Consider the following 15904-nt stretch of genomic DNA (forward strand, 5'->3'; position numbering starts at 1 on the left):
GATGAGTCTGCAGTGACAGACAATAACACATTCTTGAGTTGCTAGCATCACTGCAGCTTGACATTGTTTGTGTGAAACGTGTTGAAAGTTGCATGTGATGTGCATTTCATAACAATGAACACTCAGAGTGGAACACAATCTGAAGCACTTAACGCAAGGACACAAGATCATACGCATCCATCCATATGAAAATGCAGAGAGAGGCAAACAGTCTGTGCTTGGTTGCACAAACGAGGTGTCTGACGTAGCGTCTGGTTGGCTAACTAAAAAGCAGAAAGTGACAGACAATGATATGAAGGGTGGATACCAGGGTGACTATAGCAAACGTAAGAAAGACAGAAGAAGCTAATACCTGTCCTTAAAGGCAGTGTAGATTGTATTGCACCAATCAGAGCTGTGGCCAAACACAGCCAAACAGAGGCACAGCCTTCTAATATTTCAAACAGGTAAACCTCATAGAATGTCAGTAATGAACATGTGTATTCCCTCTGCACTGTAGCCCCCAGTCTACAGTTTATTTGACTTGTTTTGTGTTTTCGCTTGAAAAACAAAAAAAGAGGCTTTGAAAGAGGTGATGAAGTGCCATAATGAATGCAGCATATATCACAGAGCCACAGCTGTAACATGAAGCTTTAACTGGTCCGTGTATTTCAATAACAGCTCATTGTACGAGAGATAAGGAATGCAGGTGTGATTCCTTTTTTTACGTGCGATGATGGATGGGATCCCAATCTCATGATGACTCTTCACAGCCGGCCTCTGTCTCAGTTTTTTCTTTGCCAATATTTATGCCTTGACAGAGCGTCTTCCAGACAGACAGAAACTCAATATCTGCTAAGCACACACGCGCGCACACACACACAAATGCGCACACACACACACACACATAGAGAGCTGTTCACAAGGCGGAACACGCGGGGTTCAATGACACAAGAGGCAGACAGTAAACAGAGGGCAGCCGTGGGCACCTCAAGTGGCTCAGACAAAAGCTGATTTACAGGGTTTTAAATCTCAGCCGAGGCCTCTGACCAACGCAGGCCTGGCCTTTTCAGATAAAGAGCATAAAGAGGGTGCTTTAAAACTTTGTTCTTTGCATATTTGTTTTTGACTCTTTCCAGTGAGATTAATCAAGTCGCTTTGTGCATTTAACTCACTCTCTGCTCTTGTGGTAGCTGCATCTCTTCAGTGGGATCTTGATGACCTGGTCTCTTACACCCACATAAAGCTCGCTGCGGCTGTGCAGGATCAGCAGGCTTCGGATTGGCTGCCTCTTTCGAGGTGGGAACAGCTCGATCTCCTCCAATAGGCAGCTCCCAGTGGAGCGGTTGAGAGGGGAGAGCACTTTTCGGATAGTACCGTAATCTGGAAGACAAAGAGGAGGATGTAAGAGGATTTGGCCACAAAAGTGAAGAAGGTGAGGAGTAGAGCGCTGGAGAGGAGGGTTAACATTGGAGGAGTGTGAAAAGGGAAGAAGAACAAGAACTATATCTGAACCCACTGTGAACTATACAAGAATCCCTTGGCTCTGAAATAAGACTGTCAAAGAGACTGGTGGTGGCAGGCATGCCAAGATTGGCTATGCCATCAACTTGCGTCTCTGCAGAATGAACCAGGGAGTTGTTATGGCACCGCGATACAAGATTTCTGGCCTACTTCGCTTTGAGGGGATATTGAAGAAGAAGTATATATACCTTTTGTGATTCCGAGAGAGAATAGTGTGGAAACTTGTGTCATTGTGAATACGTCCTGACCTTTATTTTATGTAAGGTATGCCCCAGTGAGATGAAGCTAGGGGCCTGTTCTTTTGGGAGAGCTAAAACAAACATCATCTATTATACATGAAATCCCCTGGGTGGAGAAAAAGTAATTAGGTGCACAGAGTTCCCAGGGAACAAGGGTGAATTGCTAATAGATGGTTTCAAAGTGAGGAGTGAGAAAACTCAGAACTGCCCCAAGCAGTGTTTGCCAGTTATTACTTCGTAACCTGTTACAATAATGTGATCAGGAATAGGAACAGTCAGAGAAAAACTACCTGTCCTGGTTAGCCTTCAGTATTTTCTCAGTTATGTGGTTCACTTTACTGTTAATTTGATGAGGGCTTTGTTTCAGTTTGGCCTCTGTGTGTTCAGTAAATAGACTTATCCAGGACCTGCTAGCTTGGCGCAGTAGCTTGAGAAGCGGGGAAGCAGCTAGCCACAACCAAGAGATGCTCTCGGAAACTACAAGTTGCAACTTGCGGGTTTAGCTAGCTTAATGATACTGGTCAAGTAATCCAGGTATGTACCCCAGTAAGAGAGCGAAACCCAATGTGAGGATGAAACTTCTGTCAGCAGCCCATAACCAGCTGGGGCTGTTAGCTCTGGCTAATGGCTACAGCCACACTAGCGTAAAGCTCTACTATCAGGATGTAAGAAAGCACACTGAACAGATGGCATAAGGTAGGAGCAGCACGGTTTGGCAGTATTTTGATCTAAAAAATTGAGAGATACATGCTGTATGTAGGATGTGTCAGGTTATACTACTACTATACATAGTTTAGCCGCTAACGCTGTGATCCTGTGTTCAGTCTGGTTTAATAAATTGTGCTCATATTGGAGTGTTTTCTTGACTTTAGGTTAGTTGGGTATTCTCAATTAATATACATGTTTAAAATGAGACCCCAGGAACTACCCTATGTAAAATAAACAAGAGTATAATATTAATATGGTGAATATCATATGTCCTTAATGTACCATATTACATCTGGTCTGTAACAAAAGTGCTGTATTTCTGTGCTATTAATCACACCACTTCTTCTGAAAGTTGTGGGTAGGTAGTTGTGTCATTTTACTTTTCAAAAATATTCTCATTTGAAGCGTTTTCATTTTGTTCTTACTTTAATTCCTTATGCAGACTTCTTTATCTTTGTGCTCCTGCAACACCCACATCCCACTTAGTAAGGATCAATAGAGTTCATTCTTATTATAAACTCTCTCCTTTCTAATTCAACACATGTTGACGTAGGTATTTCTAATCTTGATTCGTTGCTACAGAAAAGTGTTTCAATTTGTGCAATATAATGAGTACACAATAAAACTTTCAGTAACTTTTCAAACAGCGGTCCCACTTTTTTTCATGTACCTTCAATTACTCTCGAAAACTTTTTTGGGCAAACGATTTGCATTTAACTTGAGTCTATTCACATAAACTGCAGGAGAAAAATGCTGCGGCAGGACTGAAACAAATGAGGGCTGAACAACAAGAGAGGTAAAATCTGTTGCAAGCCATGTGTTTAAAAAAGAAAAAAAAGAACCCTTCACCTAGACATCTTTGAACCCCCAGTCGGAGCGATCAGCTTTTTCCACAATGGCCCCAATCAGTGCAGAGCATTTAGGTGTTAATAATAGCATGTGATTAGGTACAATATGTGCGCTACCCAATGGCCTTGGCAGAGTTTCAGATGTTTTCATTAGCGTCTGGTTAGTGTCGGGGGAACTCGCAGTGTGGGCAGCTTTGGTTCGACGCTACATTGATCACAGCACCATGCAGACAATGAAAGGGGAGGTTTTTTTTTTGAGAGGGATGCCAAGCACGGAGCCGGTGAACTGGAACAGGTTGTGTGAGTGTGTGAAAGTGTGTGCTTGGACGTGTGATATCCTAAAATAACACAGAGCCCTACAACAGGAAGATCATGTTGACATTTCCCATTGGGCCTACGGTACATTAGCGAGATAAAGTGGGTCACTACCTTCAAATCCTGTTCAGTACACCCGCTTATAATCCATATTGTCTGTTATATCACAATACAGAGCGCCAAATGCTGTATCAGGCTGGCGTCTTGCTGATAATGTTTTTTTTAGCTCTTTGCCAAGTCAGACATCACACATCAACACTGAGTTTGATCAAACAGTTGACTGATAAGCAGGGGTGCTGTGCAGTTCACACAGGGAATACATGTAAGGGTTAAATCAGAGCTATTAGCGTGTGTTATAAATTACTCTGTCTCTTTGTGACACATGGCGTTTGGCTGTTTCATGTTTTGTAGGATCTCTCAGTGCTGGATTGCATTGGAGTGATATATGTGTTTTTGTGCCAGTGCATATGGAGGACATACGGAGGTAAAGAGTGATCAAGCTTGTGAACACTAAGCTTTGAACTCCCCTCAGAGCTCCTCATCTATTGGTTTCCTTATTCTTCTGTCAGTCCCTCTGGAAGTGAACTTCAAGGGTTTACAGCCCCAGAGATTTGATCACTGAATTCATACAGTAAAGTATTCATGTATTAAAATCAATACTCATGATGAAAACACATGAATTAAAGCTGATGGTTGGAATGTTTTGTGACAAATGATCAGTTACTAGTTTATTACTATTCAATATACTCTAATCTACTTCTGTGAGTGTAGACGATGTTGTTAGATTTGACTGTCAGCGGTGGCAACATGGATGATAAGACCCCACAAGTGTCAGCACATTTCAAACGCAAAATTGGCTTTATAATGGTTGGTGTCTGGAAGAATGGTGACTTGCTTTTCCCTCAATAATCTGCACACATCGAACCTGTTGCATAGATAAAATAAAATATTGAACAATATCATGTGAAATAATAGAAAAAATAGATTGCCTTTGTTTATGCAGGATGGCATTGCTCCTATTGAAAATGTAATTGATAACAAATACTTTCTGGCTATAAGAAGCCACAAACTTACTAGAATTGCGCAAGCACCCAGAAATGTATAACCAGTGACTAAAACCATGTATGCACAGTACAAATACACGGTGACAGTGTATGTATGAAAACAGTACAACATGAGCTTTAATGCACAGTTAAAGCCTCAACACACTTCATGCATACAGTGTAAGGTACTCACCAGTAGCCAGGTAAATGATGTGTAGCAGCATGTCTTTGCCCTGCACCACATCCACAGCCACATGAGTGAAGCGCACGTTGTCCTCCATAAAATAGGGCACAGGAACCACAGGTTGGACCACCTCATGCATCAGCAGAAACTTCTGAGCGTCCTGCAGGTTCCTTTCAGTCAAGTTCACGTAGGAGCCGGAGTCGATGGTGCCACACTGTGAAGGTGGAGAAGACCAAAGGTTTTATGACTACTTTGATAAGAGCAAAGTTCTTTGGTACAGCACGCAACGCTAATAAGCTTAAGATTTTTGTTCAGGAATAGGGGAAGGATTGAATGATTAAATGAACATAGATGAAAAGTCCTTCTCCACCTCGTTGTGATGGCTTGCTATCTCCCAACCTGAAAGCTTTGTAGTCAAAAACACAGCTTCTGACTGAAGGACTGTTTGACTGAGCGAGTACTTATCTCTTTTATTAGATTCCTCCTCATATGCATATATATTGCTAGTGACTTTTATCGGTAGCTCAATAGTAATGTTTCTAATTATTAATCTTTCCACTTCGAAAAATAAGCTAATCTCTTCAAAAATGTTTTCATCTCCGAGCTTCAATGATGCTACTCATAGTACAACAGAGAGCTGCATTATCGAAGTGCTGCGGTATCATTCAAACTAAGGACTCCCATTTACTTTCACCTAAAATGTTAGGACCTGCAAGGGGGGACAGTCTAGCTGCAATAACGTTTCACATAAAAAGGTAGAGCCTTTGCCACATTGTAATTTGGTTTTATCATGCATTTTTGACTCGTTCCATGTCCGAGTAGTCCCAGGAGCAGCTGGAGCACAGTCACAGCCACAGCACTTGGTTATTATGTGTAACACCTAATATGATATTTCCCCTCTTTTATTTATGAAAAAGAGTTCAATAAAGTGAAAAGTCTCCAAATGGGAGTTAAGAGAGACATATTGAGAAGTTAAAAGTGATACTAGTTGTGCAAAAGTTTTTACGTGTCTCTCGTTTTAATGATATTCTTTGAACTATTACTGTTTTTTTAAATCTGGGAAACAGTTAGTTTGAAACATCTCTTCCCAAGTTGAGAACGAGCATTTTATATATAACATATTATACACTGCTATGAGAGGCAGGCTGAACTTAGTGACTCACTGCAGCACTAATAGCATACTAATAACTAAAGGCAAGGCATACACACTCTATCTTTATGCAGCATATTGTTTCTGCTCAGGAAAAAAGAAATCTAGATCCAAAGTAAGTTATATTCAACAAAACTGTGAAGGATTGAGTGTGTGTGTGTGTGTGTGTGTGTGTGTGTGTGTTAAGAAATGTCCTACTCTTAGACAAAAGAAACCTTAAAAAGTACCCACTGGATAATCTAAAAAGCTAAAAATGGGGCGGTTTTTGTTGGCCCATTAAAGCTGACATTTTAAAGGTACATGGGCTTTCACAGGGCAGTGATAATACTCCTACTTTCGAGTGCAGTGCCTTTTATCAACTATACAGAATGAGAGAAAGTGAGGCATGAAGGTAGTCCAGCCGAGGCAGAGTAAGGCTGAATGAGTGAGGCTAACCAAGCATGTCCCTCTCGGTGAAAGAGGTCCCAGGCTGGGGTGAGGATTGTGGATTGAGGCCCCATCCACAAAAGAATAGTCCTTCTTTGAGACACAGAGCAGAGAAACCTCAAAATAAGCTGTGCTCGACAATTACGCAAACCCAAAATGACTGGTACTGTTCTCGTTTTGGACCTGGTATCGCAGATGCATTGCACGAGTGTGCTCTAGTCTTCCGCCTCGCTGTTCTTAGTGGAGTCTGGACCTTGGGTGGCGATTAGTTCCTGCTGACTAGCTACGGTAGCGACAGCACGGATACTTTATACAGATCAATCCCTGGCCTTCCCTGGGCTGACAGATGAGAATCATGGTGGGCTTCCCCGAGATGGGCAACGGATCAGCGCCCTCGCCACATCAGGAGATGAGACATTAAAGCCCTGAAGGACAGGGAAATGCAACACTGTGTGTGTGTGTGTGTGTGTGTGTGTGTGATTGTGTGCCTTAAATGTGTATCATGTTTGTGTGGTGTGGGCGACATAATAACATATGTCTAAGGTTTCCTATTGTGGTTTGTCCTTGCATTGCGTGCATGTGTGTGTCTGCATGATCGTATTTCTGCCACAGCGAGACAAAGTTAGCCTCTGACCAGTGAGGGTCTGTGACATGTGTGAACGAACACAGAGATGTATGTGGTGATTTGCTCGGCACAGTCAAGGTGAGGGACGGAAGCATCATTTGGCAGAGGGCCCATCTGACACTCAGCTGTCCCGCTCATCATCGGCGCACCGCACTTCTGCCAGGAAAAGTGGCACACAGAAAAAATGATTGTGCAGCAGCCAAATGGGCTTTTGTTTAAAATGCGTCACGCATTATTTTAAATTACAGCATCCTGGGTAATATCTGATTACAATAATTTGTCAGTTTTGGCTCCAAATGATCATAAATAATGCTGAAAGGAAACCAGAAAGAAGTGACACCTCTTTGAAAACAAAAAACCTTCCACCAGCATTTCGCTCAAGACTCTGACTTAACATATTTTCCTACATCAAAGCCAAACAATGAATTCCTTTTTACAGTAAGCAATTACACTGTGACAGAAAACCTATACAACACAGAGAGGGAATCAGCTCCTAACACCCAGCGTACATGACTCATAGCCTGGATCAACCGAGCAGGATCAATCCGTGTGGTTGGAATAAATGGTGGGGCTTGTCTACGCAGACAGACAGGGAATTAAGCTCTCAATCAATGACCAGTATGTGTGCTAACTGATGAGTTCACACTCGTGATTATCCCCGTTTGGCAGTAATCTACAACCCTCTATGTTGTGGGCGTGTTTGTTTACAGTAGATATGCATGCGTCCAGTGGATTTTCTCGGCACTGGTGTCCCATAGGTGTGTCTTTGTGCATGCACGTGTGTAGGTGTGTGTGCACAAAGGGCTGGAAAAGAACAGGCGGACCATAAATCCTGCGCTCGTAAATCTAATCCTCCAACATTGACAAATGCTTGATGAAGATGTCAGTGAAACCTAGATAAAGTGTGCATCGGTGCAGCGGTGAGAGGCAGCTATTGTGGATAGAGAGGAAGAACTGGTCCTGTCTCTTTCCGTGAGGAACAGAGTCTTATACAAGCCTACTGAATATAGAACCGTCTTTGTAATGTACCAACAGTATGCTAAACAGGATACATCTGTGGTCAGCACCGCATCAGATAGAGGAAATTAGTTATTTCAGGTAATGCACTGGCAGACATACACTATATATGACGGCCATGAGATGTTTTCCATTTTACAGATTCATGCGTGTGTGCATTTCTTAAACTGTCACAGCTAGCACTTTTTCCTGCATGAGCGTGTCGTTATAGATGTCACATCTTGATAGCAGGCATTGCAAATGCTCACGCGCGTGCGAGCTTGACGGAGACATGATCGAGGGGGCCCCTGATGGGAAGCATGTGTGGAAGGTGATGTGTGTGTCACCCACTGGCAGCCAGACCTCAGCGGGAACTCAATCCCTTATGGAGAGCCGCGTGGATTAGCTCCCTCGCTATCTGTTAAGCCGGCTACAACTGAGAGCCACTTCTGCTAATAAAACGTTCCCTCTGTGTCATCAGTAAAGAGCAGCGCCTAAAATCAGGATTAGAGCCTCAGCAATGCTCCGAGTGCTCCTCCTTTTAAAGGATGGAATATAAACATAAAGAGCCACTTGTGAAAAACATGGAGAGTTTATTAGAAAGAGGCTGCTTCTTTTTTTTTTATATAAAGCCAGGCTATGAAATACTTAAATGAATAATTGTGCCATTGTAAAAATCACTGGATTCCATAACCAGCACTCGTGATGTGTGTGTTCATGAGTAGAGAGAGAGAGAGAGGGGTGATTGAAAGAGAGAGGAAATTAATGAGAGTGAAGAGCTCACAGGGACTCTGAGGCAGCCTCATCAGAGTGAACACACTTTTATTAGACAGGACACACCGCATGCATAAATTTCCTCGGGCACGCACCCTGCCACACAAATTGTTTGGCTGATTGGGCAGTGTGTTTGTTCGAAACTGCCTCAAGCATGAACAAATTATCATTGAAGATTAGCTCTTAACTTAAACTCGCATGCGCATTTCATAAACCGCCGTCTGGAACATGATAGTGGTTACCATAGCGATGTCAATATTTGTCTTTCAGTTGGTCTTAACTGACTGATTTTGATCCAGACAGATATATTCATGGTCCCCAGAAGACCAACGTGATTGCAGCATTAATAACCTGACTTTTAGACTTTTTTCCTTGATTTCCGAGGAATGGAGAAGTGGTGGCGTGTGACGGGGCTTCATGTGGACGGGCACCACCGAGCAGTTGAGGGATCAGTGCTTTGCTCAAGAGCACCTCGACAGTATCCAGGATGTGAAGTAGCACATGTCCAGCAACCAGACTTATTTCCATATTTGCTCCACACCCGGACTTGAACCAGGGGCCTCCAGTTCCTGAGCCAAGTCCCTACAAGCTGAGTTACTGTGTTTCTGGAGTAAAGCTAATTGGCAAATATTAGCATGTTAAAATGCTAAGCTAAGCCTACGAGCATCTTAACATTAAAGCTATTAACCACGTTTTCATTTGAGCATATTGAGCCCAAAAAAGCTGCATTGTGTCACACCTTTCACAAAACTTTAGACTCTTTGTCTAAGTGTTTGTGGTATGATTTTACAGTCCCAATATAAAAAAAAAACAAAAAAAAACAGACCGAGGCTTTTTCAGTATCTTTTTCCTACCTGAAAGTCCGGGTTGGGATTGGGGTAGGGCAGCCACGCTGACCGCGAGTTCTCCTGGTACTTGAAGGGCCCGTTGAAAACCTGTGATATGGCGCTGAGATTGAAGGCACACACCGCAGACGCAGCGATGCTGTTTCTGAATGTCAAGAAGATAAAATGAAGGCAGAGAGACAGAAAAAAAGGGGGATCACAGGATGGAGGGGTTGATGGAGAGATGGAGAGAGAGAGAGAGAGAGAGAGAGAGAAAGAGGAAAGTTTGAGAAAACTTCAGAAAAGGCCACCACAGCAGTTGAAAAAAACTCATATTGTGTTGGTATTTGTAAAGAAGACCTCAGTATGTCTGAGTTGCCCTCTCAGCCAACAATACAAATCAAACTCTGGACAGGCCGGCACAGAATATGTGGTAAGTGATCGTCATTATTGGATTATAAATCCAGCAACAGGACACAATTAAGCTGTTGGGCTCGTCTGATTAACTGTGCAGATCTCAGGTCTGAAATACAGCTTTGACTTTTTAAGCTGTCACTTTCAACAAGTACCGGCCTCTTCCCTCCGAAGAGAGAAAGTAAAGAACGAGAGTATTAGCTCTCAACTCAAACTGTGAGACTTGTGCGATGTGAATTATAATCCAATGCGGCTGTTCATTAAACTCTGTGCCCGCAGGGGGAAATGTTTCCAATACCCTTCAAAAGACTTCGTTTTCAGCAATCTGAAGGCATTGACCATAAAGAATAGATTACTCAGCTTTTAATAATGGTTTGTGCGTTTTGCGTGCTATTCGTGTGTGTTTGTTAGCAGGAGACAAAAAAAGACAAAAAAGAGGAAAGTGTGTTTGTGAAAAGAGAAAATGATAGTCTTCATCCATGGATGCATCCCATCGCTTACATCCCCCATGTGCACAATACAGTGTAAACTTTTAATACTTGGTGATAAGCCTCTTTTATGGTATTTAAATGTGAGATGGCACTGGAATAAGTGATCCTGTTTGCAGCAGCTTTGAGTGTTATGGGAGGAGAATATTCAGATAAAGATTTATCTGGTTGGTAAACAGCATTGTCATAAATTTTGCTCAGTTTTATAAACTCAGTGTGCACGATACAGAGGTCACATGCCAAGTTTATTCAGAGGCAGTCAAAGTGCGTTTGTTTACACAAATGACAGTGTGATGCCAAAAACACTGTGAATTATACATGAAGCTATCCTGCGGGTGCATTAAAATCAACAAAGGATAAAAGAAAAATCTGATGATAAGTGCTGGTGTGACTCAAATCACCGTGAGTTCGCTCTCATTCTTCACACTGACAATTTTTTTTTTTTTTTTTGCAGACTATCAAATATGCTGATGGAAATGGGATGATTGTGGAAAAAACTTCAGAAAAAAAAATCCATCAATTTGAATCAAACTGCTTGATTAGCATGGACTCAATGATGTATGCAAATTGCAATACATAAAGGAGAAACATAGACTTCAGACAAATATGTGACAGACATCACAAACAAATCACTTATGGCAGGAAAGGAAAACAAGTTGTCAACAAATAATATTTTAATTGCAAAATTGGAATGTGTTTCCAACAATAAACAAAATTGCTGTTTATAGCAGAGATGAATTCAGCAGTTTTTCATCTCCTGCCTTGCTTGTGTAGCGTGAGTGACTTAAACTAACTTACTCTACACTGCAATACAACATCTAAACTGCGTCTTTCTTTTCTTCTGTGTGGAACACTTTATTGTGAAAAAGTCAGAAATCTGTGTGGCCATCAAGTGTATATTAAAGACATATTTCTACTAAGTTTGTGGTAAAGTCTTCACTTGGGAATGTCTGCTGGAGAACACATTTGTAAGGGAGAGTATCTTTGAGCCTTTTGTCTCCTGATCTGCTTTAACTTTTCAGACCGTGTACCAATAATCACCAATCTTCCAAATTACCAATTAACACTATTGTCACATGGATAATGCGAAAATATCAATAAGCATTCTCCACAGTGTCACTAAGGCCTGCAGGGCTTTTGAACCTTTTGAGCCATTTGTTTGCATTAGATAAGTTGGTAAGTAGAGGCTGGTTTTCTATTCTTTCAATTGTAAACAGTGAGTTTGAGATAATTAAACGTATACATTTTGATATATAATAAAATGTCTGTATTCATGGGGGTGCAGTGATTACTTTTACCTCAGGGACCCCTGCTTTGTGGAGTTTGCATGTTTTCCCCCTCATGTTCTCTTTAGGAACTCACTCTTCCTCCCACATGCATGTGAGGTCAATTGGTGACTCCAAATTCTCCGTAGGTGTAAAATGTGAGTACACATGGCTGTCTGGTGACCTGTCCATGGCGTACCTCCTCCAATGACAGCTGGGATTGGCTCCCGCCCCACCAACAGCATATCGGTATAAATAATGGTAGGCTAGTTTTAATAATTGATTATTTGATAATATCTGAGTATTAAGCTAAGGACTAGGACCAACTAATGACTTACGAGGCTTTTACCTGGGTAAACGGGTTCAAATCAATAGACTATAGACAATAGACATGGTAATCATGTGAACACAGCACCCTTGGGACATAGGTTGAAACCCCGCTTGTAATCAATTCATGGAGCTTACAGTATTTCAATTTGCTAGCTGCCTACAGAAAGCATAAGTCATCTTGGATCATTTGTCCGTTTTCATGGCAAAATCAATGGCCGCTGTCTTAATAAGTGATCTGCTTTTCTCTGAATTCCAGATGTGAGGCGGCCTATTTTTTCCTTTTGTAAAATCTAAAGTTACTCACACATTAGTCGTGAAAATGCCGTAGAGAAGCTCCAGCTCAGGCAGGTAAAACGTTCCCTGCAGCTCGTTGTAGTTGAAGGGGATCTCTCCTGGTCGGGAGCAGTTCAGCCTCGCCTTCATGAAGGTGGTCCACGTGTCTTCAAGGAGGAAGCGACCACCGATGTCATTCTTACAGACACGACCGGCGCGGGAAAAGACGGTGCGGCCGCAGTCGTGCTCCACCGCGTTTTCCCGGAAGAAGAAGTAGGTGAAGTTGCCGATGTCGTAAGAGGAGACGAAGTTGGGTTCTGCAAAACGAGGGGAAGGACAAAAAAACTGAAAGTGAGCAGGAAAGAGGATAAACGGAGAAATAAATACAGAGAGACCTGAGAAAGATGAAGTGTCCAAAGCACATATTTAACACTGTGGGAGTGAGAGCGAGTGGGAGAGAGAATGGGTTATGTGTGATGACTGATTGACTCTCAGAGTGTGTGAGCATGAGGCCCACACAACAGCAGGTGATCAGGATTAATAACTACAGGCTGTGTTATTAATGGCTTTGTGCTGTAATAAGAAAACTCATTTTTCACTCTGGAGAACCTAAAGGTTAGGATGAGAAATGACCAAAACAGGTGTAGCGTAATAGCTCTCACCCTATCAGAAACATGCGACCTCAGTGCCACTGTCACAGCTAAGGTGTTCATCTTTATGTATGACATTATTGAATCCAAACTGCACACTTTATTCTGGCTGACAGTGATTTAATTCACCTTTAAATGAAAGTGTTTCCCCTCCCTCCCTCGTTTCAAACCTCTTCTCCTCTGCACCTTAGGAGGGCAGCGCGGAGGGGGGAAAAAAAAAAAAATCAATTTGCCATAAAATTAGTTATCAAACCTTTTCTCAGAAGGTTGCAAAGCGACGTACGTGGCGGCTTTTAATTTATTTTTTCAATTTATCTTAAACGTGAATCAGATCAAAGACACTTACTGACAAGACACTGATTTAGCGTCTTCTCTGCAGGCTGGACGCCTTAAGCTGTCTGAAGCGCTCCAATCAGCACTCAGCAGAGAGTTTTCCTTGAAGTGGGTCTGAGTTTTCAGGTAAAAAAAAAAACGACATTGATTTCTGAAGAATTCACAATCGTGTGCTTCTTTAAAGAAAGGTGAGATAAATATAGAGGTTTTCTAGTTGCCAAGTAGCTTTAGAAACAATTGATTTTACTGATAAAAAGGCGACAGCACAATTATGAGGACTTTCTGTGGCTTAGACTTCACATGGTAAACAATCTCTCAAGCATGAGAAACACATTTTATCTCCAGTGTTCGATAAGCAGCGGTCGTGTTTAAGTTTATTTGGGCAAAACACTAAATCCCTGCAGCGCTGATGTTCGATAGCCATGACAGAAGACGAGGGACAGAGATGAAAAAAAAAGTTCTTTAAAAAGCTCAGTAACGGGGCGCTGGTGACGCAGTGGTTAGAGCGTGCGCCCCATGTATAGAGGCTGTAGTCTTCCAAGCGGGCGGCCCAGGTTCGAGTCCAGCCTGTGGCTCCTTTCCCGCATGTCATTCCCCACTCTCTCTCCCTGATTTCCGACTCTATCCACTGTCCTATCTCTCAATTAAAGGAAAAAAAAAAGCCCAAAAATAAATCTTTTAAAAAAAAAAAAAAAAAAGCTCAGTAACATGTTTTTCAACCAAACTTTCTGCAGCCTCTTACCGTTCAGCCACTTGGAGTTGTACTGTGCGGTGCGCAGCGGCGGCAGGCCTCCGAGGCTGCGATAGATGGCGGGGTCTCGCCCAGAGAAGTCCATGGCCGTGGCAGCGTACAGCTCCCCACTGGAAGTGATGAGGGCGGTGGAGTTGTGGAGCGGGTTGTAGGGACACCTCGCCATCCCGCTGATCTGATCGTGGATTTCTGTCAAGTTTGTCAGCTTCATTTATTAAAAAAAAGAAAAGAAAGGGAGACAATTGTAACGGATAATTAGGCACCGAACGGATGTAACCTAGACTCTAGAAAGAGAAAATGAGCTTGATTGCTTGGAATAATCTTCTGAGACAAGTGACCTTCAGATGCGCTCTCGTGTTATTTAAAAAAAAAAAAAAAAAAACGGCTCTTTGTCAAACCTGCAGAAAAATATAAGAGAGGGCATCAGAGGGCAACATTAAAATGCAAACCGCAGAAGTCTGGTTCTGCTTTGTTTGTTGCTGCCAATATGCAAATAATGCAAGCAGGAAAATAAAAAGCCTCCATCTCATTATGTTTTGTTTGGTTTACATCCACTGCCAAACACACACAAAGATATATGTGAGCACAAACCTTCAGGAGCAGAAAAAACATAATCAGAGAACACATTTAGAATCATTAGCAGCGTATAACACACAAATGGAGCAGCTGCTTTAAGTCCAATGTTAAGAAACCATCTGCTAAGAAAGTGAAAAAGGCCCAAACCAGACTTTTTCAATAAAATAACCCCCTGGCTGCAGTGTGTCATTGGTTTGTAAAGAAAAAAAAAACAGCTGCTTGTCTGGTTATAACATTATTATACCACATCTTTGAGAAGCCTCTCTGAGCCTAAAAGAGGCTTCATGTGAGATCCAGTAGTCCTCCGTATTCTGCCTTTGAATGTGAGGCCAAATCCGACTCCCTGCATTTCCAAAATACTTTTACAGCATGACCCTGGCTTAGCCCTGACACACTGCACCGGGTCCTGGTTAAGAAGAAATATACAAGGCACAGCTCAGTGACTCAGTCTTGAATACTAAAGCGGAGAAATGCATTTTTTATATCCAGGATGTAATTATATTTTATGGTGCAAAAATAAACACAGTATCCGAGGATTAGCTCATGGTTTGTGCTTCCGTCCAAGTTCATCTGAATTCTGAGGGCACGTGCATGACGAGAAGTTAAAAGATTGCACTAATCTCCGGGTTTTGAATTGCTCGGAGTATCATTTAAATCATTCAATTTGTAATTACTTTTATATTAAGCAAGGTTACCACATTTGTGGCTCCTCTCTGCTCATGCGGAGGATCTCTTTGTGGCTCTTTTGTTGCACGTTCTGAATCATCTTAAGCGGCTCTTCCACAGAGGAGGAGGCCAGACTCCATTCAGGTCATGTGTCATGAAAACCGGCGACTTCTTTGTATGATTTCCTGAACATTTAGAGCAAGGATTCTGTTGACTCTGCCGCCTCTGCTCCATCAGAACCGCAACACAACAGAGCTTCCCTGTCTCAGCCCTGCAGAGCCAAGATGAAAGCCCGGTATTGATGGGTCTGGATCCGTGTGCCGGAATAGCCGTTTTTTTGGGGGGTCAATTGGGTCATTTAGAATAAGAAGAGGCGAGCTGATACATGGGTGGACTGCAGAGCCTCCGTTGCATTTTGAAGAAGGGAAGTGAAAGTCATCTCTATAGTGCACCCAGCAGCTGTGCGGGGAGGACACTGAAGTGACTTTGAATGCCTCTGATAGAGACGCTTTCTGAAAGAGAC

The 15904-nt window shown here is 42.4% G+C and overlaps 1 protein-coding gene across 3 annotated transcripts in view; it reads right to left on the bottom strand.

Moving 5' to 3' along the window:
- Positions 1–15904, bottom strand: part of sema5a (sema domain, seven thrombospondin repeats (type 1 and type 1-like), transmembrane domain (TM) and short cytoplasmic domain, (semaphorin) 5A) — a 126420-nt gene that overhangs the window by 45621 nt on the left and 64895 nt on the right. For all 3 annotated transcript variants that reach the window (XR_009676619.1, XR_009676618.1, XM_061064260.1), the window contains exons 7-11: positions 14131–14344; positions 12437–12722; positions 9666–9801; positions 4850–5054; positions 1155–1362 (exon numbers count right to left, since the gene is read on the bottom strand). Coding sequence is in view for 1 of the 3 variants with exons in the window: in XM_061064260.1 (XP_060920243.1) it covers positions 1155–1362; positions 4850–5054; positions 9666–9801; positions 12437–12722; positions 14131–14344 (1049 nt within the window). In the remaining 2 variants the exon portion in view is untranslated. The remainder of the gene's footprint in view (positions 1–1154; positions 1363–4849; positions 5055–9665; positions 9802–12436; positions 12723–14130; positions 14345–15904) is intronic.

This window comes from Labrus mixtus, chromosome 19 (genome assembly GCF_963584025.1).
Source record: "Labrus mixtus chromosome 19, fLabMix1.1, whole genome shotgun sequence".
NCBI lineage: Eukaryota > Metazoa > Chordata > Actinopteri > Labriformes > Labridae > Labrus > Labrus mixtus.